Here is a 26,576-nt window from a genome sequence, read left to right on the forward strand (position 1 = left end):
ATTTTTAATGCGGACATTAAATGAATAGTTTATTGTACTTTCTTACTTGCGTACATCTCATCACACAAGTTCTATTTTGCATAGCTTCTTCCACTTCGGCTGTTCTTGACTCTAGCTTGCATTTCACAATCAAGTTTTCGAATTGAAATTGTACTAACAAAGCAAATACTAAGTCTGGAGATAATTTGTTTTTGTACCTGCAGCAATTCTTTTTCATGAAGGTTACCATCTCAACTTGTAGATTTTTTGTATTGCACCTTGCCCAGCTTTGCAAGTGTTCTGGTTGTGAAAACATGGTATTATGGACACCTGTTCCTTTTTTTTTTTTGGCAATACAGTGTGATTAAAGGAGTGTTCATGAGTATAGAATAGGGTTTGTTATACAATGATAATCTTTCTTCTGGAGCCTTCCTTCCTCATCTTGAAGCCATTCTTCTGTCAAGGGATCCGAATGTTTTGTTTTTGGATAGCTTCTTTGAGCTTCCATGTAGCTACTCGTGCCTGAATATAGAATTTTTTGGGAGGCAATTTTACCTTTCTTTTTAACTTTTCATTAAATTAATTTATAGCTGTGATTGCAATGCAAAAATGGTCTTAATACTCAGTGGTAAACATGACTGTGCTACTGTCATTTTTCAGTGGAGCACTTCAGGAGTCAATCTTCTTGTGATAACTGATTGTTGCTGAGTATATTGCCTACTCTCTTAGCCACCTTTTACCATAAGTTTTCTTTACCTCTGTTTTTGGTCTTTGATCTGTTCATACTTTAAACTATCACCTAAAAAGCATAAGGGTAAATAAGTTGGTCAATGTTAAAAAAGGCCAAAGCTCAGAGTTGTTTTTCACACCTGTTTTCAGGGAGGTGGCTGCCACTTCTTGAGGTACAACTGCAGCGTTATAGACTTGAAGCGCGGCTGGAGCTTGATGCACCCCGGTCGCCTGACTCACTACCATGAAGGCCTGCCAGTCACAAAGGGAACACGCTACATTATGGTCTCTTTTGTGGACCCGTGAGGAAATTCACTTTTAGCACCTGCTGAGAAGGGGCCACGTTGGTACAACTGTGTTTTATACGAGGGCGTCGGGTGCCTCATTTATGTTGCTGCATTTTTCTTTTCTTTTTAATTCAAAACATGATTGTTTGGTGAATCTGTATGGTGCATGCAAGACCGGCGTACAGTCATGTGGCATACTAATTCATTATTAATGCAGCAGCCTTGTATAACTGAATAATTTTCTAAAGGTAACCTGCAAATAGCAAAACTTTCAAAGTTCCTTTAACTCTCAGAAAAGCACTGATGCAGTGCCGTTTTAAATGTTGACGTTGCGTCTTTTTTTTTGTTTGTTTTTTTAGATTTTTGTTTTGGAACTTGCCCTATATTTAATAGTCATTAAATGAATAAGTGGGCTGTGTGTGACAGAGAAATGCTAGAGGCCCACTTTTGTACACGTGCCTTCAAAGGTCCTGAAGAGGGATGGTTTGTATAGCAGTGTGTCTAGCACTGTTATAAATTGATGTCTCTTAATCTTAGCTTTTTTTTGTTAACTTATGCTTGGGGCACAAGGTGTACCTTATTTTACATAATGAGCATCGCATCAGCATTTTTTTCTCCCTTTTTGTTTTATAGATTTTATTGTGTGCTATATGCGTTAGTCTGGACAAGGTCATATTTATGCAACCCTTATCAGACTGTTTTTCACCTTGTTTGGTTTGATGAGTCGCTATGGGAAGCATATAGGCCTTATAGGCACCATTCTGTTAGCCAGTCAGTTACCAGATACACTGTGTCCCAATAACATTTTTGTGGTCACTCGTTCAATACAGCACGTCATCTTTTCCTCCAACACTTTCATAATACTGTTTATGAAACAGTTGCACTCGGTGTCAATGTCCTGGTAAAATGTTTGCCAATGTTTAGGCAGTCATTTGGTTGCCTCATTTAGTGCCATGCCTTACCAACACTGTAGTCTTGTGTTTATGAGCGACTTGCTTCTCAACTGAGTTGCTGCTACTGCCATCTGTGTGTCTAGTCAAACCTGCTTGTTTGAGATGCAGTTTCACTTCACTGGTAGCTGCTGCCTTAGTAATCATTGAGTATTTGTTGAGGAAAGTAAGATTTTTGAGCCTTGGCCTTAGATGTTCTAAAATCTGAAGTTCCCTCCTAGAGCTCTTGAGTTTGTACAAGTGGTATCTTTTCTATGTAGAATGTTTCTGCAGTAGTTTTAGTGCCAAGATTTCATACATTTCTTAGAATGCGTCTTATGATAAAAGCCCCTCTTATTACCTTGCATTTAACATTTTACACTTGCCTTAAACTGTTGTAACAATTAAATTATTTTTTTCTGTTTCTGCACTCTGTGGAACTGAGGATATGGAGCTGTTAAACTCCACAGCAATTCTCTGTGTACTTTTGCCTAGACATCAAGTCTTACGTTTGGGGTTTCTTAAGCTGAAAAGGTTTTGCGAGAATAAGGAAGGTGCATGCTTATGACATTGATTTACCGTTTACATTATCTTCATCCTTGTCAATCTCTTTGCCCTTTGCCAAGTATAAACCTCCGCACCATGAGACCATGGAATAAAAGAAAGTGCATATTTCTGTGCTCATCGAAGTTGTGGTCTTTGGTTTGGGGCAGCACTTAATTTACAGTAGGTTTGAAGGCTACCTTGTGTGTTATAGAGGATTTTGCAGGTCTATGCTTGATGATATTTTAGTGAACAACTTAAATCAATTTGTGCTGCTACTTATTCACAGGTTTAGTTTTCCCCTTTGTTTATTCTGATGGCGGTGCCGCTGATGAGAGAGAGCATTGTAGCTAAGGAAAGATGTGCACTTTGCTTTCTTTATCTTATCATCCATTTTGGTACCCTGTTTGTGAGTGTGAGAAAGGGTGTCTAGAGGCGATCTAGAAATAACGGACATATACTGCGCAGCAATTTTATCTCCCTTCTACAGCGTCGGCATGTTTTCCATTTTGTTCTTTGGTACTGTTTTGACATGAACATCGACGGGAAGATGCGTGAAGGCTGAAGGCCTACAATCACACAAATGTATATTAGGTGTGCCAAACTATGATAAGGTTCTTTATTCACGCACCAAACTTTTTCCTTCTCACCTTTGTTTTGTGCACTGGTTTTGTGCGGCACATATATACAAGTTTGCCATGTGCTAGGTTCTGCAGCTTTAATTACCCTTTTCTTTTCTCATATTGTTGTCTAGTCTTGTTTGAGAATCTGGTATGTTCCTCTAGGAATGAGAAGTGACTGCCAAATTGCTGTCTCTGTTTTTGCGGCAGCTGGCGCTTCTGTGTTCACATTTAGAGTGCTCTGTTTGATGTTGGTGCTGGAAATCCAGCTAGTAATGCTGTAGCGAAGTTAGTTGCCATGTTTGCTGTTTTGCTTAACACCTAAGATCTTAAATTTTTGTTTACACCATCTGTCATGCTCGTTATTGTTAGCATCTCATTTGATCCTTTGTACACAGCACTTTGTATTTCTAATTGCAAGTTGCTGTACAAAGAATGGCTGTAGGCTGATATTTTTACCCGTTATTGTGGCTTGCCCTGTGTTATCCCTGTGTTTTCTCTTGCGTGTATTGTGGTTCCCAGTTTTTCGCACATGATTTATGCTGTGCCTAATACTCATATGCAGTGGCCACAACCTCACCATTCAGTATGCATGGGTCTCCGAATTCGTTGTTTGTGCCTAACACTCGAGTGTGTGCTAGTGGAGAGAAAAACTGCTTGGAAGAATATTTTGTACTAGCAAATAAAGGTGGTTTATAGCCGTCCTGTTCTTAATTTAATGTCCTCGCTTTTCGGGGATTGCACTCAATCGTGTTGGCTGTATTTCTTTTTCGAGGGTACCAAAATTTTGGGCATGATACAAAAGACATGTATGCTGCAAATAAGAATACTTTTCTTTAGCTTAAGGTTTCACAGGTTTGTCTACTCCATGTTCAAGAATATTTTGCAAATGCTAAATTTCGGGGTTCTTTGGCGGCAACGTAGCTTACATGGCTAGATCTACATGGTGTCCTTATTAAGAACTCGACGGCAAACAAAATAAAAGCACACTGATGGCGCTTGCTTTTGAAGGACATTTTTGAAAATCTTGCACGCTTTCCATACTGCATAGCCTCAGCCAGCATCTAGTAAAACCTCTTTGATACCTATTTTTTTTAATTATTATTATATCGGGAAAAAACGTATTATCAAGGAAAACATATCCAAACTGCCTGATTTCCAAGATTTTAACTGTTGAAGGGGTACAAAGGCATTTAGAGTTGACCCTTTCACTGCATAAAAGTGTAGATTAGCATTTTCTGACATCAAGAATGAACAGCTCATTTCTTATTTCTCGCAAAATTCAGTACATATTTGTGCTGTCCTAAGCTCGGTTTAGTAACAAATCCGATTCGTAGACGGCAATGACGAGCCGGGATCGTTTCCTTGGTTGCTTACAGATGCTTTGCCCCTTTTACATCAATGCTATGTGGAGAAGCCATTGCGTTGGCTTACAACCGCCGTTTTTTTTTTTTTTTTTTTTTATGCTGCACCCTCTAGATCCACCAGCTCGTATGTAAGCGAATGGTTGTAGTTATCAAATGGTTCATCACTGTGCCCCGAAGGCACTGCAAGGAAGGCACTGCGTTTACCCTCGTGTAGTCGTGCCTCCGAGGAGCGCCTCGTAAGCTGGCTCGTTGGCCTTTGATGTTTCACCCTTTGCACCTAGGACCTGCAGGAAAGCAACCGTAGCGGGTGAGCGCCGCTGTTGTTTTTTATATCGCGAATCCCCGGGTTCGGTCGCATCGAGCGCCAGCACATGTTTGATCGATCGCCAAACGTATTATACGACCACAGTTAGTCGAAATTTTAGTCGAAACACAAAAAAGAAAAGTTAAACCCATGCATCACGGACCTTTCAGGATTCTAGCAGCTCAAATGAGTTTTAGAAAGAAAAAAAAAAAAAAAAAAAGGCAGTGCAGTCAAATACCGAGTAGTGCGGTTTTGAATGACATCAATAACTTATTAGAATTTGATACCATGGAATCCGGGGCAGTGGCTAATTGTTTGTTTCCTCTATATTGTTACGGGGTAGTTCAGCTTGGGATTGCAGAGAGCGGACATGGAAGACAAGGCTTTCAAAAAACAGGCGTTTTCTGCAGGCACCAGCCGATACTGCTCGAACGTCGTCTTCTCCAAAACTCACGAGAGTCTTCTTCTTCTTTCCTTATGCGTATGCACCGCCTAATGTGACACTACCCCGCCGGCTGAAAAGCACCGTCCCGGTGCGTACTAGCGTCCAAACGAGGGTCCATGTAGTACGGCTTTAGGCGTGCAACATGGACCGTCTCGGTGCGTGGTGTAGAGGCATGGCGGGGTAGTTCAGCTTGGGATTGCAGAGAGCGGACATGGAAGACAAGGCTTTCAAAAAACAGGCGCAATTTCGCAATTTCGCAAGGGCGCAATTTCGTATGTCACTGGTGTCACTTGTCGTAAAATACGGTACGGTCCTCTATAATGGGCCAAAAACAATATTTTGGCATTTATTAATAGGATGGGTCGTCCCTGTTCCGTTTGAAGCCGGTAGCACAAAATCGATTGAGGCTACCGGTCCTCTGATATTTGTTTTTGCCATCGAAAAGGGCTAGCTCTATGAAATTTGTGTTTTTGCCATCGAAAAGGGTTAGCTCTATGAAGTTTCAATGTTTCCTCAGAGGACGCTCATTGTTTCAGATTTCAGTGGTTTCGAAAGAAACCGATATCATCTAGAACCTGAGTCCTGCGCGGTAGAACCCAGTCAGTTCTCGGTCGGGTTGGTTATACAAAAAATAAATAAATAAGTAAAAACGCGACTTCACTCACTGAAACAACATGGGCTTAGTGGCACTACTTTCCATCTCTCTGTAGTTCGTGAAATCGATTCATATTAATAAAGCGAGCCGGCCGCTTTCTCCACAGAGGCTTTCAAAGGACGACTAAAGGGTGGGTTCGAATGAACCGGTAGCTCGAATCGCACTGTACCGCGTCGTTCTTCTAGAACCCTACAATGCACAGTACGTAGCTCGAATAAGGTGCCGTCAAGCAGCACGTGCTCACGTTGATCCTCTCCTACTTCACGTGGACTCATTTTCTTGCTTACTTGGCAAAGCCAGTGCTGACTCAGCCACATGATCCCGGAGCAGCAATGGGTGTAGTTAAAAGTAACCGATTGTTTGAACAAGGCGAGTTCGAATAACACGTGCACCGCGTTGTTCCTATCCCAGCATAAACAGCCGGGTGCGCAGTTCTATAATGAACCGTTGGTTGGATTAAGGTGAGATTGAATCGAATATACCTCGCGATTGCTTCCAAGTATAAACAGCTACCGAGAGCATAGTTCGAATGAACCGGTAGTCTGAATTTCACATGCTCTGCGTTTATTCTTAATCGTCAACAGCAGAATGTGCAGGAAGTGTACTGGCAGTTAGGAATTGGCGAACGTTGCGAGTTAATCCAATGGTGTTGTAATCGCTTACAAACGCCTCGCAGGCTTGATTAAAAATCGATTCCTTCTCTGTCATTTAGCTGCGCTTACAAAGTGAACATAGACACAAAGAGCAAACTTGTTATTGGCACTTCTGTCAGGGCCGTCGCAGAACTCACCATCATCCCAATATGTTTCAGTACCCAACAATGTAACCGATCGAAAATCTTGGTATTTATATGGGCTTTTGCGTCACTCTAAGCAGAACTAGTATAATAATAATCAAAAAATTTTATTCAGGGAGGGAGGTAGCGGGTAAGAACGGGATTGGTAGGGCCCTCAGTCCGAAACTCCGTTTACTAAAGCCGCTGCCCGAGATCTCTAAACACCTTTGGGGCGCAAGGTCGAAGCTGGAAAGGGCACCTCCCAAATCCACCCACATTAGGTTCGCTTTGCTGGGTCTGATTTTTTTTCCTGTCTTCACAAACCTCATACCATACGCAGCAAATCGAATGTCTGATAATCTTTTTTAAGCTGTAGGGCGGCGCGGTTGTTCGTGGATACTTATGGAAAGCAGACTCATCTTCGTCTACTAGAGCGCAAGAAGTGCATGCCGCTAGTGGTAAATTTTGGACAGGGATTTCGCAACTCTCAAATTTCAATTTTCTTTTATTCTGCAAACAAAAGTTTACATGGAGGGCATGAAAAAAGCTGTCAGAACAGCTTAAGGAGCCCTGACCCCCAACCGCACGGGCAGCACAGGAGCATGCGGCCAAGGAAAAACAGTATAGCAGGACGAAAACATACATGATTCATGGAACATCGCAAAAAAAAAGGAACATTATTAAGCAAAGAAAGTGAAGTCGCTATGTTACATCATTGTACAAATATTGAGTGCAGTTCTCTTCGCGATATACTATAGATGTCAGGAATAATTCGATTTAGAAATGTGGGTAATTGAAATTTCAACATCTGATGCCCATAATATGTTCTACATTTGCCTACATGCCACCTTTCAGGATGGCGTACATTATAAACAGGGAAGTTTTCTGTTCGCGACCATTTCTGTTAAGTAATTCGCTAACCGCGCGTGCTTTGTATAGTGCCGCGTCGGCGCGCCGTTTAAGCGTGGCTAGACTCCTGACGCCCCCTCGCGGGTTCGCGCCCCAGGCGCGGACGACGGGGTCTAGCGCGGGCTCCTCCAGATGTCGCGCATCTCGAACCCGGTGGTGCTCTGGGCCCCGCCGTTCCTTTCAACGTCTCGCGCCGCGCAACAGCGGGAATGGCGGGTGCAGCAACGACGACGCCTGGCTGGGCTGGTGATGCGTCCCCCTCCGCGTGAGCGGTAGCGCGGCCAGCCGCCTGTCAGCTCACTTCTCTGGCCGTGCGACACTGCACTGCGCCTCACCGGACCGGCGAGCGGCTCAACCGGTCGCCGTGGCAACGTCATCGCGACACGGTGAGAGAAGCTCCGGCGACTCGAACCCGCCGTCGATGCATTCGCACGCTAGATCGGTTTGAACTGCCGTCGCTGCTGCTGCTGCTTTTGCTTCTGTTGTTTGTTCGGGCCGGACTCCGCAAAGACCAGTCTTTTAGCCTCACCGCTCTTCGCATGCAGAGAGCGCCCGCATCGTAAACGGTATAGCCTATCAGTCCGGGCTCTCTTCCTGCGAGACAACCTCTGCTGCCTGTTTCGAAACACACGCTCCAAGTTTTCCTGTCTAACTGCACGCTTGTCCTCGAGGCTGAACACAGGGAAAGGAAGAAGCGAGGGGCGTTCTGTGCAAAATTGATGAAAGTGCCTTGCGCGGACAGGCAGCCAGAGTCGATCGGCTTGCAACCGCGCTTTCGACAGAAACGGTCGCGAAACACTCGTGCATTGAGTGGCGCGTGCTTCGCTGATGCGGTGACAGGCACCCAACAACAGGACCCTTGCGAGAGAACGCAGTTTGTAAACAGCGCGGGAACAACAAGATGGGCGTGGACACTGGGAGACGTTTCGGCTAGAAACGTTCTACAAAGAAACACGATCCGAAATCGTGAATCACGCGGCGTTTTAATAATCACTTTCTCTCTGTCCTTACGTCAGAAGTACCCTCGGCGCGAGCAGCCGGCGTGCGACAGCCGGCAGCAAACCCTTTGCGGAATTGTAGCGGAGCCTTTACTTGCAAGCAGCGCCCGGGTTAGCGTGTGCGTGCTGCTCCTTATACCTGGCTGTATACGTACGAAACAGGCGGCCGAGGTATTGATTTCTGGGAGACTCGCTGCCAGCGCCCAGCGCGCGCGGGGGTGTCTGGTCTTCTTCCCTCCTCATCAGCAGCGACCAACGCAGCTCGATTGTTTCCCATCATGTGTGTGTGTGTATGTGTGCGCCCGTGTATGTCTGTGTTCTCATGCTCCTAACGACGGCTCAAAGTCCGCGCGACACCGCCAGGATTGTTCCGTCTCGTCACCTTCTTCTTACCTACCTCCTCCAGCAACACCCACGCATCTTGTAGCGGGGCGTAGAAACACAAAGCGCGAATCTTAATTAGGACGAGGTGCGTCCCAAGGAATGCTATAGCGGAAGAAGGCGGCAATGTCTTTCCTTTCTTCCCTTCCCTCTCACTCCTCAGTCGCTACCGCGCACTCGCTTCGCCCGAGGCGGCTATCGCGGTGCTTGCAGAGGTCTTCATTCGGCATCGCTGTCCTTTTTTCATTTTTGTTCGGCGCTTGGAGCCCAGCCAGAATTGCGCGCATGCTGTGCCCGCTCCCTTGTTCCTCTGACAGGTGCGCGCAGGCGGTTGTTGGCATTTCGCCGGGGCCACCGCTTCTCGCACCTCGCGAACGACGCACTCGGCGGTGCAGCTTCGGCCTTTGCATCGTGTGCGACCGCCTATTTTTTTTTTTTTTTTTTTATTATTGCTTCGAGGCGGTTCGCGGTTCGCGGCTCTCTACGTGTGATATATTTCGACGCTTCGTTCGTGGCGGCCGAAAAAAAAAAAAGAAGAAGAAAAGAAAACACGGAGCGTGTGTGCGTGCGTTTTCAACGAGGTGGCGTCGTTTGTAAGAGCCGATGATTGATCACCGGGCTCTTGCTAGTAAAGACGCAGGTTCTCGCCTAGTACTCTCTGACGCGCTATTTTTGTTATTCTTTGCAAACCGCAGTCGAGAGACAGGACGTAGTAGTTTGCGCGGAAAACTATCACGTTTGCTTGCTTCATTCTTGCGAAATTACTTCTTTCATTCGCTAACCCATCGTTGTTTTTGCTCCCTGACACACCTGCCGATGATGGGAGACCGCCGCATTCGAATAGCGTGGGCTTTCTGGCTCAACCAGTATGTCGTACAGGAAAACACGCTTTGGGTTAGAGGTACGAACGTTTTGATGGAGGAGCTCCAGCTATGCGCATGGCTAAGCTGGGCACGCGCTATACGCAGAATTTCACGCGAACATATTAATAGCTTATTTTATTCTCGAAAAGACAGTCTGCGAAAGCTTTTTTTTTCTTTTTGTTTTTTTCGTGGATGTTCTGTGCAAGTTTGAAAGTGGAGAAGCCAAAAGCCGTTGCGCTTTGCTGCGACAGCTGTTTTTGCAAGACTGTCCTAGTTGAAACTGTGACATTTGCTAGAAGTCCGCTATTTCTAAGACTATACATGCAGAAATGATCTGTCGTATTACTTTTCTGTTTTATTCTTGTAATGATGAGTACCTTGTCACTGTTTAATTGAAACCGTCTCTAATTTCAATTGCGGGCCACCAATCAGCGCACCTGGAAAGAGTTGTGGACGACACGTACGCATAGAAGCTGTCTTCGATGTCGGTGCATTCGCCACTGAATAATTGCTTCATTAGAAAGCGGGCGATTTGGAAAACATGTCGATGTTCTCGGCTTAAGTATGCGCTCATCTGTCTGCGCAGCGCCGTAATCTCAGAAAGCGCGCATTAATTACCGACTCACAAAGAGGTCCACGACGTGCTTAATGACTGCCGTGGGAGCACTTCAGTTTTGGTATATTTTTATGAACGCTGAACTAAACTGTCCGGCGGGCGCGTACGTTACACCCACGGTGCTTCACGAGCTCCTTATTTTTAACCTAAGTTAAACTAATCACTCCCATTATTGCGATGAAAGCGTAAACAGAAGCGCGTTTAGTTTCCAAGGGCTTAACATTTACAAATAGTATGAACTCTGCACTCGCTTTAAGTTATTTCTAGGTAAACTTTTCACCCAAGTGAGCAGCGCATATTTAACGGAACAACGGCTTTGTAACTAATCATGTGTAGTTTGACTTGTTTACACAGTCATTTATGTCAAGGAAGCTGCATTGAAAAAAAGAAAATATACTAACTGTGTAAACATAATATAAAACTCCATTTAAGCTGTTCAAATCTGGTCGTTTATTATGTTGCACAAAACGAAACCCCACTGAGGGCTTGTTGTAGCTATTCTAGAAAACTCTATGTGCATTCTAAAGCCCATGTGTTTTGTTTCACCCATCATGACCTTCTTCTCTCCTTCCCCTTCCCCAGTGCAGAGTAGCAGGCCAGATTTGAATTATTCGGGCCAACCTCTCTGCCTTTTCCTTTCAATAAATCCATCTATATACCTATGTGTTTTGACAAAACGTTTAATTTCCCCGCACCTTCCCAATCCTTCGCGTAAAATTTTACAGCCGCCTGAAGCATTGTTTCTATGTAGTTGTTCCTACACAGTTGGTTCGAGAATGCGGTCGACGTTCCCTACGTTTTCAGTTTTGCAATGTTACTCGCACCTTGATTCCCGCTCCTCTTAAGAAAAGAAATAATTGTTTCCATGTCATTTTTGTCGTCCTTATGGGCGAGTCTATTTTGAAGTGAGTAATCAAGCCGCACACGGGGCGGGAGCATGTTTTTCCGGCAACGTATATTACGTCAATGCTTCTTAATTAACGCGTCACTTATGGTTACACAGCTTCAGCTCCACGCCGAGTTGCTATAGCTAGCTATTTTATATTTCTTTGTTCGAAAATTAACTTGCCGGAATGAATAAAAGGTGATACGCAAAATATAATTCGATTGCGAACTCAAAACGGGGGGTTCCCAGAAACTTCTTCGGCCGTCGTCTGAAGTTACTTATTGAAAGGATCACAAAATATTACAAGTTGACTTTTCTATTTATATAGAAAGGTCGACTTTCAGGCTTTCGGGCCTTTTATTTCTTGAAGTCTGGGAAGGGGGGGGGGGGGGGGGCTGTATATATATATATATATATATATATATATATATATATATATATATATATATATATATTGTATATATAATTGTTCTTGCAGTAAAATGCCATTTCCGCTTTTGATACCTTTATATGTGTAAGTTTTGAAAGTGTTTAAGTGTTCGTTAAGGTTCGTTTAGCATCATTCAAATATACGAATACTGCTGCTTTGAAGCTCGAAATCTGTGAACGTGTACTCCTCTGTATTTTATTAAATAAAAATAATTTCTGCCGTACTTTAGGAACATCTTGACTAGGAAGTATTACCACGCAATCCAGCTAAGCTTTTAAAGGAATCGGGGTTCAATTTAGACATTAAGTGTACGCTCCCTGCCCCCTTTTACTATAGATCTCTGGACATGTGACAGAGTCCTTTCTTTCGCGCTCTTTCTTTCCTTTTTCTCCCTTTGTTTCCCTCACCACGTGTAGGGTGGCCTACTGGGCATCGCCTAGTTAATCTCCCTGCCTTTCTATTGTATTCTCTTGTATTCTATTCTATTCTCTCTCTCTCTCTCTCTCTGTTTACTCTGACTGCTTCTCAAGGAAGGGAGCGTTGTTGAAAAATAAAACGGTTTTAAATTGCACTTCCAAGTAAATGTTTGCAGCCGTGGACAACAGTGCGTAATGGTTCGATGCGTTGAATTTTAGGTCTTGATGGAAAGTCGGACCGCGCGTGCAGTGACCTAGCGCGTTTCATAATGGCTGTGCTTTAGTACTGTGCGAGGGTGCTCAGGTAAGACACATATACCGATGTCAAGGCATCCGCTACAAATTAGGCATCCGGTTATGGGTGGGTTCCGTTTTAAATGCGAATCATACCGAATGCAATCCATGTTTCAGCCCGTTCTCGCGACGCCAGATCCGGCAGAGAGGTCTAGGGCAGGAATTGCAGCGTCAACCTCTTGCACTCAAAAGCGACGCCATCTTGCTTGTACTGTTAGCCCTTGATTGGTAGCCTAGTTCTCAGATATATATCAGGAAGCTATGATTATGCGAATCAGAGCACTCTTAAGTTCTTAATTTCGCCGTAGGAGCAGAACTAAATACGTTATCTATGTGTTTGACACGTGGTTCAGTGCTTGCGGTCGGGAAAAAAAGATGTCCTGTCTCCACGCTTAGAAAAACGGCGTTAATAGAGTGCAGCGCGCAAAGAGCGGCCATGACTAGCTAGCATATCTGCGCTACAAGCTGTTTCATACTGATTACTTCGGGGCACAGTGTGTGCTGTAGTCTACTTCCTTCCAGCCCAGGTTTCACTTAAAGGAAATCCGCTAAGAACGGCACCCTTCCGCATCTCTGAACATTGCATCCGGTTGCACGATTGCATCCCCAAAAAGGTGATGCGCGTGACCTCCTCGAGATTGAAAGTCGTGGCTACGGTGCTCGAAACTCGCACCTTAACTGCACGCTCGGTTGGCGTGGCTCTGACGCGTGGCCTTGCTCCTTTTTCGCTGTTCGTCGTAGCGTGTCAGCGGGCGGCATTCAGGCTGCGTCTTGACGAACTGGCGTTGAATCCATCATTAGAGAGGACGAGCCTCTCCATCCGTGAGGCGTAGCGGCAAGTCTGATTTCTTTTTTTCTTTCTTGTACTAGCGTGAAACAGTTGCTTAGCCGGAGTTTTCTTTTGTTGCGCGTTTTTTTTTTCTTCTTTTTTTTTTTTACGTTTCTCTCTTTCCTTGAAAGACGGCACGTGCAACGTTTGTAGCAACAGCTCTCCCCGGTGAAGTCGGGCAATGACACGATATCGTATTATTGAGAATATATGCTGCAGTCTGACGGATGCAATTGATCTTTATTAACGAGAACGAGAGGATATAAAGCAACTAAGGAGGAGGCTGAAATGCCCTTTATTCAGAGGCCTGACATATAACGAGCGTTTTATTTTAGAGGGTCCATTTTTTTTTTTTTTGTAAACACAGAACTTGCTTCCGATTTTTTTTTTTTTTTTTTTACGTTTAGCCCAGGGGCTGTAAGAGGGTGGAGGGTGAGGGGGGAGGGGGCTCATCAGACTCCAGGTGAGAGGCTGAATCCTTCCATTAATTGGCTAATAAACTATAAATAGCTTAGCTCAATTTTTAACATTTATTTAAGGAGTATGTTGTATTAGCAGAATTAGAGCTCGTCCTATTACGAGAATAACCGGGAACAAAAATTATTCAATCAAATTGTAGAGCACGTTACAAAGGCCGCGGATATCAGCCTGATAGGTGGATTCACACGGTAACACCATGTCAGTCAGCGCGTCCGCGTAGATCGCTCCGCCACGGCGCTTTAAAGCCGGGTTGGAAGCTAAATGACTGCGCGCATTGGGTACCGATGCGACGAATGCCAGTGGCGCGCGTTCGAGGGGAAATTAGCAACGAACCGAAATGCGTCTGTCTGGCTCCCACGTGATGCTAGCAGAGTGACGAAACATTTGCGTAGAACGAACGATGCCACACAGGTAGACCTCCGTTGTGTTATGGTGTTGGTTGCTTGGTTGGTTTGTGGGGTTCAACGTCCCAAATCGACTCAGGCTATGAGAGACGCCGTAGTGGAGGACTCCAGAAATTTCGACCACCTGGGGTTCTTTAACGTGCACTGACATCGCACAGCACACGGACGCCACTCCGTTTCGCCTCCAACGAAACGCAGCCGCCGAGGCCGGGATTCGATCCCGCTTTCTTGAGCACAGTAGTCGAGCGCCGTAACCACTGCGCCACCCCGGTGGGGCTGTTATGGTGTGAATCCGCCTATCAGGAGGATATCTGTGAGCCATGATGTAACGCACGCTACAATTATTAAAAGAATTTTTTTCTAGGCTGTAGTGTTTGAAGAACGCGAATACTACATACCCCCTAGAATAAAAATGAAAAGGTTAATTAACGTATTTAGGTAATTGGCGAATTAAATAAAGGAGTCTGCATCTTTTTTTGGCGTCCGCGTAGCCCGCAAATATCTCCACGATTAAACTGAAGCTAAAGCCAGTTACTTTCTTTAATTTTGGACCTTCTAAACAACACCTATTGTATATATGTGGCGCCGTCTGTCGCACTCAATCCGATCTGCGCATGCGCAGACTGTCTTAAATGTCACTGAACAGCGTCGATCTGTATTGCGGTCGGGGTTCTTTTTGCGTGCTAGTGAACATCTGAGAGCACAGCATATTTATTGGGCGTTCCCTGATAAGATCGTTAGTGCATAAAAGCTAAACATCATAGAACTGTCCGGACCGATTGAAATCAAGACTTCCAGGCACAGATGATTGCGCTGATATTTGCCGGGAAAAAAAAGGAGTTTACATGGGACCGCGTTGTAATATTTGACAGAAGTAATAAGAGCGTGTTGTTTTATTTTTATCGTTTCTGCTACAGAGGGGGTGGGGGTTTCCCTTAGTTAGTAAAACACCACAGTTAATGGGATTTCTCTGCGGGGGAAATTTGTTACGTGTACCTACGACGTCGGCTTCGCAGTTGGGAAGGTCCTTTGAATATTTAAAGAGCTCTTGCAAACACGAGCTTTCGTGAGCCATCCGTGCAGCAGATTCGTCGGCTATGTTGGTGCGGTCGTGTATTCGGCAGACATTTAGCTTTCTTCCAGCGTATTAGATGCGATTACGTAAGATAGATAGGTCTTTAGATAGAATATTTGAGTAAACGGCACAACATCGGCTCAACCTCACCAATTTGGTCTTGTCAGTCGCTGTTCGTCTTAGTATATTTACTGCCCTAATGTAATACGCTTTTTTTTTTGCGATACCATGTTTCATCACATTGTTATGAGTGAAACGCTTATGCGCAGATCTGCAGGTTCAGTTCAGGATGACAACTGTTAATCTTCTTTCTCTGCTAAAGGACGAATTAGTCCTTTATTCTTTCATCAATGCAACGTTACATACGTAAAGAAACCTTGGTTAATAACGGCGCAAGCGCTTCGCTTTGCCAGTCCGTAATGAACAGCATGAAAACGTAATTGAAAGATATGCGATTGAACCTAATACTGTCGGCTTGTGTTCCTTTTAATTAAGTTGGGAGGTTTGTTTTCTGCGCACATCTTTCTCTTCGTGCCCACATTCTTAAGACCGCCCTTCAGCCAAGATGAAGTCAGCGCGCTTGCCTTGAAAAGTAACAAGAAGACAAACGTAGCAGCCAAAAATGTGAAAACGAAAACAAGTCCAGGCGAGAATGGCAGCTGTTTGTAAACGCGAGACGTGCCTTATTTTCCGATCGCCGATCTCCTCCGCGGTCTTAAGCTTATGAAAAGAAAACGCGAAAGCGCGCGCGTTCGTTTCCTTCCCCACTACCCTGAAAAGGCATCGGAGCAGCCCACTTAGATCAATGCGTTCATCCGCCAGCGGCGCCGTGCAGACTGTGTTTTGGCTCGCTGGCTCGTCCCGCCCTCTTGGATGTTCCCAGTGGGAACGGCTGGAAGGGCTTGTCTCTTTTCTCGAGCGATCTCTTTTTCACTCTTGCACCTTTCAAAGGCCGCAAGACAGAGGGCCAGGTGTTATCGACAAGTTTCGGGTGCGTTGTCGATGGCGTGGAGTTTCGCCCTTCGTTCGTGTGCCTCCAGGCTCTGCGCGACCTTTGTCTTGTATTTTTTTTTTTATCTACGGTGCTTTTTGCCGTTTTCTTCACAAACTTCGCTGACGATGAGTCACACCCTCCGTGCTGTTTTCGTATGTTTGAAAACTCTTCCGAATCGCGCTTTGCTTCGTTTTTCGTTATTTTGCTTTTTTTTTTAAGCGCCCGCCCTCCCTCCATTCACTCGTAACGGCGGTAGTGACGACTTTTGTGGCCCTGAAACATGGGCGCTGTTCCTTCTGCGGAATTTCTGGCAGATGTGTGTGAGAGGAATAGAGTGCGAAAAAACAGAAATCTGCATACCTGATTCTGCACTAATCCGTATGTATTTGTCGTCTGTTAACAGGCTTCCACTCTCTTGTGGAGCCTGTTAAATAGGACAAACAGGACGCTGTATTAACAAGAGACTAGTGGAACACCGGAACAACTTGGAAAGTGGCAAGGACAGAAAATTTCTGGTCTCACATTGCCATTCATGTGAAACAATGAAGGAGAAGAAGAAGTGTACTCCTAGGTTTGACCAGGTTAGGATTTTTTATCGCCACAAAGAAAAGATGACGAGAGAGATAGTTGAATCATATTTTATTTCGACGGACAATAAGTGTGTCAGCAAGACTTCTCTTGCTCTTTCAAGCAAAGAGATGTCTTTTTTGAGTGACTTTTTGTGCAGCAGGGGTCGTTTTACTTGATTGTTTCGTTTTCGTCATATTGTTTTTTTTTTTTTTTTTTTTTATCTGGGCATTAGAGTAAAGGCTTAGGCATAGGTGTGAGTCAGTGCTTGTACTGTAGCTTCCTTTTATCTTGTCCTTTGTCTTCTTGTTCGCGCTGTTTAATTTAATAATGAATGTGTACCAACTCGCCCAACAAAGTATCTTGGTTCTCTCCCTGTTTACCAATGCTTTCCTGTTAGTACACTTCGGTGGTGTTCCTGTTTACCAACACTTTTTTTTTTTGTTTTTAGCATTAATGCTTTGAGGGCATGCTTTCGAAGCGGTGTGAGGCTGTTACCAACAGTCCTTATTCACCGCGTCTTACTACTGGCTTACTGTTTGTTAAAACTTCGAAAAAAAGAAATGCCTGATACATTACTTGAAGCAAAAGTAAAATCACGTCCTTCTTTGTGTTTGAAAAAAAGAAAAATGAGAAGGTTTCAACGCTGCTGAACCGAATATGAAACGATAGCATTAGCTGCGGGTGACCGAACATTCTTCTTCTTCCTTTTCTTGTTCGTATTCGTCTTCTTCGCGGCTGTTAAAGGTCATTCGTGACTGCGGCCGCTTCGGCTTCTTCGCAACTGTTCAAGGTCATCCGTGACTGCGGCCGCAGACTACGAGACGGGCAGAAACCTGGCCTAGTATTGCTTTCGCAATAAAATATAACATTCGGTACTACACATAACGGATAAATAAATTCTATAATTAAATTTTATTAAGATAGTTCCAGTGATTATGGTATGTGGAATTCGTACTTCTTCCGACGATAAGGGTACCTTGAAGATAAGAAATAGCAGACATATTTTTTTTTTTTCTTATTTGAAGGATTGAACGAAGTAATAAACACGTTGCAGCTGGTACCTTGCAGCTGGTTGACCTGCCATAAGCTCAGGGTATATATGGCCTAATAAGTTCTTGTCTGCTGTTCCCAGCGTTTCTAAAACCGCGGAGCCTCCGTTGTGCAAGTATATAGAGCTGACGCCGGGTCACTAGGGACAAGATTTTTCTCGCGGAAAAATGAGAAATAGCGCCTGCACAGTTCAAAAGGGGCCGCGAGCACCTATTGGTGCTGGCCTCTACGTATTACTTTGTGGCATAGGTATCGGCAACTGCAATTTCACTGCGTGTACCGCGACTGTGTTTCGCAATGCACACCAGTAATGTCAAATTGTGTTTCTGGAAATAGCGTCACTTATTCCCTATTACAATGAAACATTAGCACATTCGCTGGCGCAACTGCGTGCGTAGCACCGGCCAAACTATGATTTGGCTTTTTGTCTACGTCTCCTTTTAACACTGCATTGGGAATGAAAAAACATTATGAAAGAAAAAAAAAGAATAAAGAAAGAATGTCGCAGGATACGGTATACCTGTTTTCTGAGCTAGGAAACCTAGAGCTGTCTATTACAAACGCGTCGAAAATTGCCGCGATCGGGAAATGCGGGGCTTATAATCGCGAAGCGCTTGACATTCTGTTAACATTAAAATTCTTCGTATGACATTAATTATAGATTAAATAATTAAGTAGAATAATTAAACGCGTTTCTAGCGATTCTTATTACGCTTATGCAGCTTTTCGAAATGCAGGTTATTGTGTCAGCCGATTTCGTAATCAGATGTTTCTTCTTTTTTTTTTTGTCATAAGAGCATCCTTGCTCGCCCATCTTTCGTCAGTTGCTCTCCATGCGATGCGGGCAGCAACAAAGTTCGCTAAATGAACGTATCAGAGACTGCACGTACTCCTTAATGACGCAGCAAAAGTCAGATGCAACGTGCTTAATCGACGGAGAGTAATGACTCGCAAAAAGAGGTCGTCATAGATGTTCACTGATGTTCACCGCCCGTGCGGGCACAGTGTATGTCACACTGGCCCGCGAAAACAATGTCATAGCTGTGCGCCTGTAACGTGGGAACGGCGAAGGCGCAGAGCGTCTTCAATTGCACACCAGCGTGGGGTTGAAGTGTGTTGTAGGCAGCGGGCAGAATCAGACCTCATTAAAGAAGGGGCTTTGATATGGGACACGTGCGGGGCATCGCAATTAAGACCGATCAGAGGCCCTCCGGGCGCCGCTTCTGTTCCCGTTCCACCGTGCGAGGTCTTTTAACGGCCGAGTCTGAGTCGAAATGAAATGCTGCCAAGTGGTACAACTGCCGTGTTGGGTAGCTGGAAACAAGTGGTGAGCAGGGAAGTCATTATAGATGAATGCGCGATAGCTTGTCGGTGAGTTCTAGCGGCTAGGTTAGCCTGCCGACGGGTTTGAAATCTAAGGCTTCGTACTGAAACAAATTTAATTAAAATTGGTAAAATACAGAACCACATGCGTAGCCAAAGGCGATTTGCTGCCGAGCTATAGTTGGTTCGAAGATATATTTATTATGAGGTCTGCTTGTGTATTCGGACTGCAGCGCGTGTTAAGTGTAAAAGCTCCGCCTTCTAGACAACGAGTCCGCGAGAAATAGACTCGCCCGACGAGTCACAAATCCCCAGTTTGTATAAAAAACGCCGGTTTAATCCAGGTCAACAAAACGTCGCCTCGGAGCAGTACATCGGAAGATAGTAGAGTGAACCATACATTCGAGGCTGGTGGCAGCGCTATGCCAAGATTACAAAAAGAAGGGGGACTGTGCTTTTACAGGGCGCGGCAAAATAAAACAAACCAGAGCGCGAATAGTGGGATGTGGCACGGCAAAATCGCTCATCGCAAAATCGCACGGCGCCAGAGACTGCTTCGCGCGTGGCAACAACTCATGCAAGCAGCGTAACCCTTCTCCGGAGGCACCGCTTCCGTCTTCATCCTGCTCGGGCTCCACTCCGCCGCCCGTTTTCACCCTGGATGCATCGTGCCGCTTGCCGACAGCATGATCGCGTCCCAGCCGCGCTTTCTCGGAATCCCCACTTCTTGGCCTTCCGCTGTCCTTATGAAGGCTCACTCTCAAGCCGAGCACCTGTCACACCTCGCGATAAAGTCTGCACATCCGCGCGCATCAAGATTGAGTGGAAGGAGCGCACGTAGTTCAAAAGGCCATTGGGGCGCGGCAGCCCCACACTCCACCCCTCTTGCAAGACGAGACACCTCCCGAGGCGTAAAGCAATAACTACGAGGGACTTTAGCGACTAAAGTAGTGAAAGGCAAAAGCCGGAGTGCAGCATTCTGCTACTCAACTTACACTAATTAGTGATTAATTAAATAATTACTCAATTGATTATTTTAAGCACTGATAAATTAATAAATGAATTACTTTACTGTCCATAAACTAGTAATTAATTAATTATTAATTATTTATTGATCATTGATTGCCATATGGCCATATAAGGTATACTGTGGTGGTGCTCTGTGATCGTCGAGACTTCTATACTTCTATAACGTCATCCTGCCTCGGCCAATCAGAGCCGCCTCAAAAGCGGGACACATTTTGTCCACGATAGCATGAGCTATTAAAGGCTTTCGCCTTTAAAAAAACGCGGGAAAAGGACGGAACCGGCACTGCTGCTGGTGGGGTGCATGCTTGGAGCCATCTGCCGAGCTGGGGTAGCCGTAGTGCCTGGTCGGTCAAATGGTTCTACGTTGTTGGTGGACGCCCGTGGTACGCTCGGAGATTGGCCCGGTTTCTTGACCACCCTACACAGGACGAATTAAGCATACGAAAGCCGAGACATGCGCTTTGCTATGATGTTAGGGCCAGTCCATCATGGGCGAGAGAAGCAGCAAACCATTTCGCTGCATCACTTAGTGGGCGCGTGAGATGGCCTTTGTAGCCGACTGTGAACTCGAGGGGTTGCCTTCCCTTGTTGTACTGGTTGCAGTTTTCTAGGCGGGCGAGGTCCAAGTTCTCCCTAGCCTCCTTCAAGGTTTCGGCCAAGCTAGTGGAAAGATCCTGAGTGAACCTGGATTAACTGGGAGCCTGTAATCCAGAGACATCTACAAAGGCGTGCTCAATAGGAAACGGGAGTTCACGACAGCGGAGAACAGCGCTCACCATTTGTTCCTGGAGCTCTTTGGGCAATGCCATTGGCTCCCACGTTGACATGGGAAGAATGAGCGATTATCGTCTCTGCTTCGCCGGCGGTTGTTCGCTGTTGTGCTTGGTGGCAGCAGGATGGGGCGATGACCAAAATGCCCTACTTCGTGTTGGGGTTCTGGCCTCAGTAGTCCCGCAGTTGAGGGCGGGTGGCGGTGACTTGTGCTGTACGCTTGCCCCGCGACACGTTGCACCCACAACTCCGTTAACGGGAGGTGGCTGACGACACTTTGCACCCACAACTCCGTTAGCGGGAGGGGGCGGACTAAACGTTGCACCCACAACTCTGTCAGCGGGAGGGGGCGGACGAAACGTTGCACCCATCATCGCGTGGCAGTCGGCAGGTGCTGCCGGTGATCCGAGCCACGCACAGGATGGCTCGAAGCAGGTCTCCGCCGGGGGAGGTGGCTTGTGCTGGAACTCCGCCAGGAAAGACGCCTCGATGTGGGGCGCTTCTCTAGCCATGCCGTCGAAGTCTGTGAACTGGCGGCGCCGGAGGTATGGCTGGTACCTTGGATAGCACCGATGTATGGCATGAGCCACCTTTTCTGGCTCCGGAGCTTCAGGATTTGTCCGCTCATGCAGCTCTTGAAAACTGCGCAAAAAACTCGAGCCAACCCTCGTTTTCGCCTTGCGTCCTGGTGCAAAGCTCCTGGTGCAAAACAGTGGTAGCTTTACCACCCGCTGCAACTTGTATTGTAGCTCGTAACAATGCATCGTTTCCATGTATTAGCGCGATGCGCCAAATGCACCGTACTGCAGAAAACCTGGTATGTACGCTGTTGACGTCGACATTTTGAGCGAAAAAGGACGAGCATGCCTCCAGCAGGTGGAGGCCGGCAGGTGACATACCGGCGCAGAGACTGGTCGGCGGGTTCTCTGACGTCACGAGACCACGTTACATGGCACAGTTTGCAGAAGCTGCAATTTGGACAGTTTCCTTGAGATGGTAGGGTGAGGTGGGACTCAAACCCTCGGGACCCTTGGATCTTGAATCAGACGCTTCACTCCTATGCACATTCGTACGGTGTGGTTAAGGCGGGGCTTTGTATCTACGCCGAGTGATCTTGCACATAATGCGGTAGCTTACGTCTGTGTTCTAATGAACATGTTTGAGATAATCACACATTATATTAAACTATATGACATAACGTTATGTCACGTAATGTGACATGACATTATATCACATGGGACATAATCACACCGCACAGTTTGATGTATTAGTGATGAACCGAGTTTCAAATTTCATATACGGCAGTGAGGATCCCAAAAGGGAGCCGCAGACGGGAGTCATAAACACTTTCGTGTCACTGTGATGGCTAAATGGAATTTTTTCCAGTAGCAATACTGCGCATGCGCGAAGCTTCCTTGGCCGCCATTTTCGCCGAGATGCCACGCGGAAATAGGGGGAGGACATAGTGCACGTGCTTTTCCATGAAACGATACCCCTCGCTTCAACGACGCGACAAACTGCTGCACAACAATTGCGTGCAGTGCTTTCTAGGCCTTCGGAACGGACGTATTATATTGTCCCCACCTCCTCCAACGTGCCTCAAAGGGGAAGGGCCAGGTTCGCCAGCTTCCTGTTGTCATGGTCATGGTTTAACAGAAGGGGGTAGTGCATCAATGCATGTTTGGTATGTTCACAGATGACTCAACTAGGCAAGACCAACCTTGCACTCAACTTCTGTTTGAAAAATAAGCCCACCCCGGTACTGGGAACGAATTTCTGCACAAATTCTCGGTATATTATTGTACCTTGTTTTTTGATGCAAAAATAAACTTTCAACGTCAACTTCAACCCGTCCCGTCGATCGTACTTCGCCTGGCGGCCGCAAGAGGGGTGCTAGAAAAATGTCCATTGCCTGGGGCGGATTGGGATACGGGTTCCGCGGGGATCTGGGAGTCCACAATTTTGCCTGCTCGTGTCGCCTTTTGTCCGAAAACCGGATACGAAGAAGGGTCGATGAACGACACGTTGGAATGCGGGGACGACGGCTACACGTGCGCTGTTGCGATGATGGCGAGGGTTCCGGGAACGGGAAGAAAGGACCCGAAGTAACAAGGAAAGCAGCAGAAGGACGGTGGGGCAGAGAGGAACGAAAGACGCGCTAGAGCAGGTCGACCCAGCCTCGTCTCCCGAAGGACGACTGACTGAAAATACGAAGACGGCTGACTAGTCCTGCCAGCGCGTATATTGAGCTCGCCGTGTAAACCGTCATCGTCAGCGCTGCCTGCAGCTATGGACATCTCCCACCTCAAGCACCGGATCACCGCAGTGGCGTCCAGACGCAGCCTCAAGACCGTCGGGTGAGCGGGGCATCCAGCTCTGATTAAATCTGTTACGGGCCCTATTTCGTGTGTGATTCCCGCTCTCCCGAACCCGAAAAGAGCACTATAAACCGGGCATCACATCACGCTCTCAAAGGTGGTAGTTCAGACTCACCGAAATTTTTCTGTTCTGCCACACTCGGGAAAATCTCAAGAAAAGGTACTTCTTTTAGCTTCCTTAATTTCATCGCCTCGCCATTGTGTGCTGACTGTCCAAGGGCGGTAGTTTTTTGTTTTGCTACGGAAGGTCCAACGACAACCTGATGGATCTGCATGCACCACAAGAAAAGTGTCAAATTACTCTCTCCGAACGCGATAACAGATATGTGATTTTTTCTTTACTCGTCAGTGGGCAGCCGGCGTTCGGAAATGATACTTTCGCCGTAACTTGGTCACCATCCCTTTGATGGCATGCGGCTGTAAAGTATGGCCCCACTGAACAAGGCGGACGCACTGAAGCGTAGAGAACGCTAGAGTGCGTGCGTGTTCCTGTTTATGAGCTGCGGGAACCTATACGTGTAATGCGTTATACCAGCAGAGTAACGAAACGCTCAAGAAGAAAGAGCTAACAAAAAAAAAAAAAATAATGAACCCAGGCACTGAGACACGTTTGGCGATCGCCGCGGAAACAAACTAAAAAACATGGTAAAATAAGCGACGAGGTATAGAATGTAAACCTGGAAGGAAATTAATTAGTCGAAGCGGGTGGGAGTAGACTGAAGTGAAGCAGTTCCTGTGGAAAACACGTCGTTCCGTAAAGCTCCACGGAGACGAAGAGCCGAACAGCGTGATCAGCGTTAGATGTTGTACTGGGGTGGAATGGAGAAAGGAACGCTGATGGGGCCGTGTGAAATACCGAAGGAGAAAAGAGGAAGGGTATTAAATGATGAACTCTTGAGTTGGGACAGGATGTGTAAAAACTTGAGAGACGCTTAAGCTTCGCCTAGGAGTTTTCGTGATAGCCAAGATTTGATCTTTTTAGTAAGTAATCTTTTTGTTGCTGGCAATTTTTAATTAATGTATTTTTTATTGCGCGCACCACAATACGTTCACTAGGTGCCCCTTTAATGACCGACCTTTCACGGTCTATGCGTTCGTTGCCCGCCTAGTAGGCTCGGGTTAGAACTCAGGATGCGGTAAATTAGTTTTATTCGGTTTTCTGAAATACCCCCATTAGAGGAGCCTCCTCGCACAATTTGGTTTCATTCGGACCCTCCGCAAATTCGTTAGATTTATTTGAAATTTCGGTTTTTGAAATTCCCGCGCAAGGTTATGCTATTGCGATGTCATGACCCTGATGGCCAATCAGATAATTTTCCGATACGTTTGGTCACTTTTCGCGGAAATCAGCTCAGCGCATTTCTGCCTTTTTGCACAACGAGATCCTCACGAGAATATCGTGAGGGTTGGTCTACTTAACGGTATGCCATTGACTGTAAATTAAGAAACCGAATCATAGATGCAGGGCAGGTCTTTAGTACAAGAGGGAGTTGCAGATTTTGAAGGCATAAAATTGCTTAGTCGATTTTGCTAGCCCAATTCGGAAGTTGCCTATTACTGCTCTTTTTTTTTTCTTCTATTATGAATGTGCGCGTTGGCCTGAACAAATCAATTGAGAAATCAAGAGAGCCCAACCATGAATGTTTCCCGTCTGGTTGACGTGTAAAGTAAGTGCAAGATATCATACTAACGAGTTCACAGTCAGACATTGCTTAAATGCACAAATTAATTAGCCGTTTCACCAAGCAGAACATATCATCGGTTTGCGCGGACTCGAATTTATGCTCTGTGTGACGCCGATTGACGAGGCTCCGACAGCGGTTTTAAAACAAAAGTTCGAAGGAAGTTACAGATCAAGCTTTCGTTTTGCTTTCGACTTGAGTTCGAATTTAAATTCCTACAGAAGGGTGTCGAAGAAACATGTTGGCAATAGGCAAAACTATGCCACATTTCAAACAGTCCACATGCACAAGCGAGAGAGAGAGAAAGAGAGAGAGAGGGGGGGGGGTATGAAGGGCTCGGAACAGCGAGGGGGCAGAATATCGGATGACGGCACAGTCGGGGCCAGCAAGAAGCTCTAATTTCGCGCAGCTTCCACAGGGGTCCACTTCAGTGCATCGGAAAACAAGGACGGCTGCGACGTAACAAAGCAAATTGCTGCACCGATAGCCATCGGCCGCGCAGCAACAACTCAAGATAAGGGCGGGGAGAATCTGATGCGAAGCGAGTGCTATGCATACAATGAGGAGGAAGGATACGCGGTCGGGAGCGGAATGACGAGGCATTTGCGGAAGCGAGCCGGTACGAAGAGATCCGTCGGAGAGGAAAAGGCCGATTCAGAAGAGAGAGGAGGAAATGAATGAAAGTGTGCGTGTGTTACATTACGGGCGCTGTTCACCGCAGTGCATTATTCGGCGCAGTTGCGCTGAAAAGAAGAAATGAGAAGTGATGTAGGAGTAAAAAGTTCGCCTCCTAGCTTGGTAGTTATTGGCGGGAGTCGATTGGGCTAGAATGAGGAGCTCTACACTCTACGAACAGCAGGAAATAGGGATGCATACAAGATCTGACACTGCACTTTCATGGGGAAAGAAGGATAAGGAAAACAATGTTTTCGCAGCTGGAGATGAATGAGTTGCGAAATTGGATAGAAGTGCTGTGATGTGGGTGCTAGTTATTTTTACATATAGCTGCTACTAGGATATTATATCATCCTTAGCATTAATTTTTGTCTCGTTGGTCATCTTCCGGCGCGTGAAGTTATGTTAAGGCTGCAAACCAACGAAGCGTTATTCGTTGTGATTGTTTCATCCTTCCTCGGATACGAATATTGTCTTGCTTTCGGGATCACCGAAGAGGAAATGAATTTCAGAGAGAAGGCAGTTTAAAAGAAAAGCGCCGAACACTTCTGACAAGCAGGATTTACGTACTTTTTATTTTCTTCATTGTTGTTTTACTATTCAGTTTAACTCGCAGTACAAGTTCTCACCCAGGAATAGCTTACTATTTTTACCTTCCAGCAGCATCAAAAGTATGGTTTCGTTTTTTGAGGCCGTGGTAGAGCACTTCCTAGCTTCAAAACACGCACACACAAACAGAACGAAAGAAAACTTTTCCCGGGTAATTGACTTCGCCATCCTCCGTCTATGGAATTGCGGCTACACACTCTTCGCTTGTATAGTATGTCTGGAACAGGTAGGTGAAAGCAGAGCGGAACACTCATCTACTCCAAATACAACGAGTGTGCCAT

General features: G+C 45.8%; 2 protein-coding genes across 7 annotated transcripts in view; both read left to right on the forward strand.

The window, feature by feature from the left end:
- Positions 1 to 3,787, forward strand: part of Plod (procollagen lysyl hydroxylase) — a 128,488-nt gene extending 124,701 nt beyond the window's left edge. For all 3 annotated transcript variants that reach the window (XM_084599095.1, XM_084599096.1, XM_084599098.1), the window contains one exon: positions 859 to 3,787. In XM_084599095.1, the coding sequence (XP_084455221.1) occupies positions 859 to 1,014 (156 nt within the window). In that variant the 3' untranslated portion in view covers positions 1,015 to 3,787. The remainder of the gene's footprint in view (positions 1 to 858) is intronic.
- A 3,929-nt stretch (positions 3,788 to 7,716) lies between these two features.
- Nep3 (M13 family metallopeptidase neprilysin 3) overlaps positions 7,717 to 26,576 on the forward strand; it is a 133,555-nt gene continuing 114,695 nt past the window's right edge. For 3 of the 4 annotated variants that reach the window (XM_084599103.1, XM_084599106.1, XM_084599110.1), the window contains exon 1: positions 7,717 to 7,928. The gene's annotated coding sequence lies outside the window, so the exon portion shown is untranslated. Of the gene's footprint in view, positions 7,929 to 16,611; positions 16,790 to 26,576 lie in introns of all 4 variants that reach the window. The other variant, XM_084599104.1, reaches the window with a different exon arrangement.

The sequence above is a fragment of the Amblyomma maculatum genome, chromosome 3 (genome assembly GCF_055883805.1).
Source record: "Amblyomma maculatum isolate TAMU_Amacu chromosome 3, ASM5588380v1, whole genome shotgun sequence".
Taxonomy (NCBI): domain Eukaryota; kingdom Metazoa; phylum Arthropoda; class Arachnida; order Ixodida; family Ixodidae; genus Amblyomma; species Amblyomma maculatum.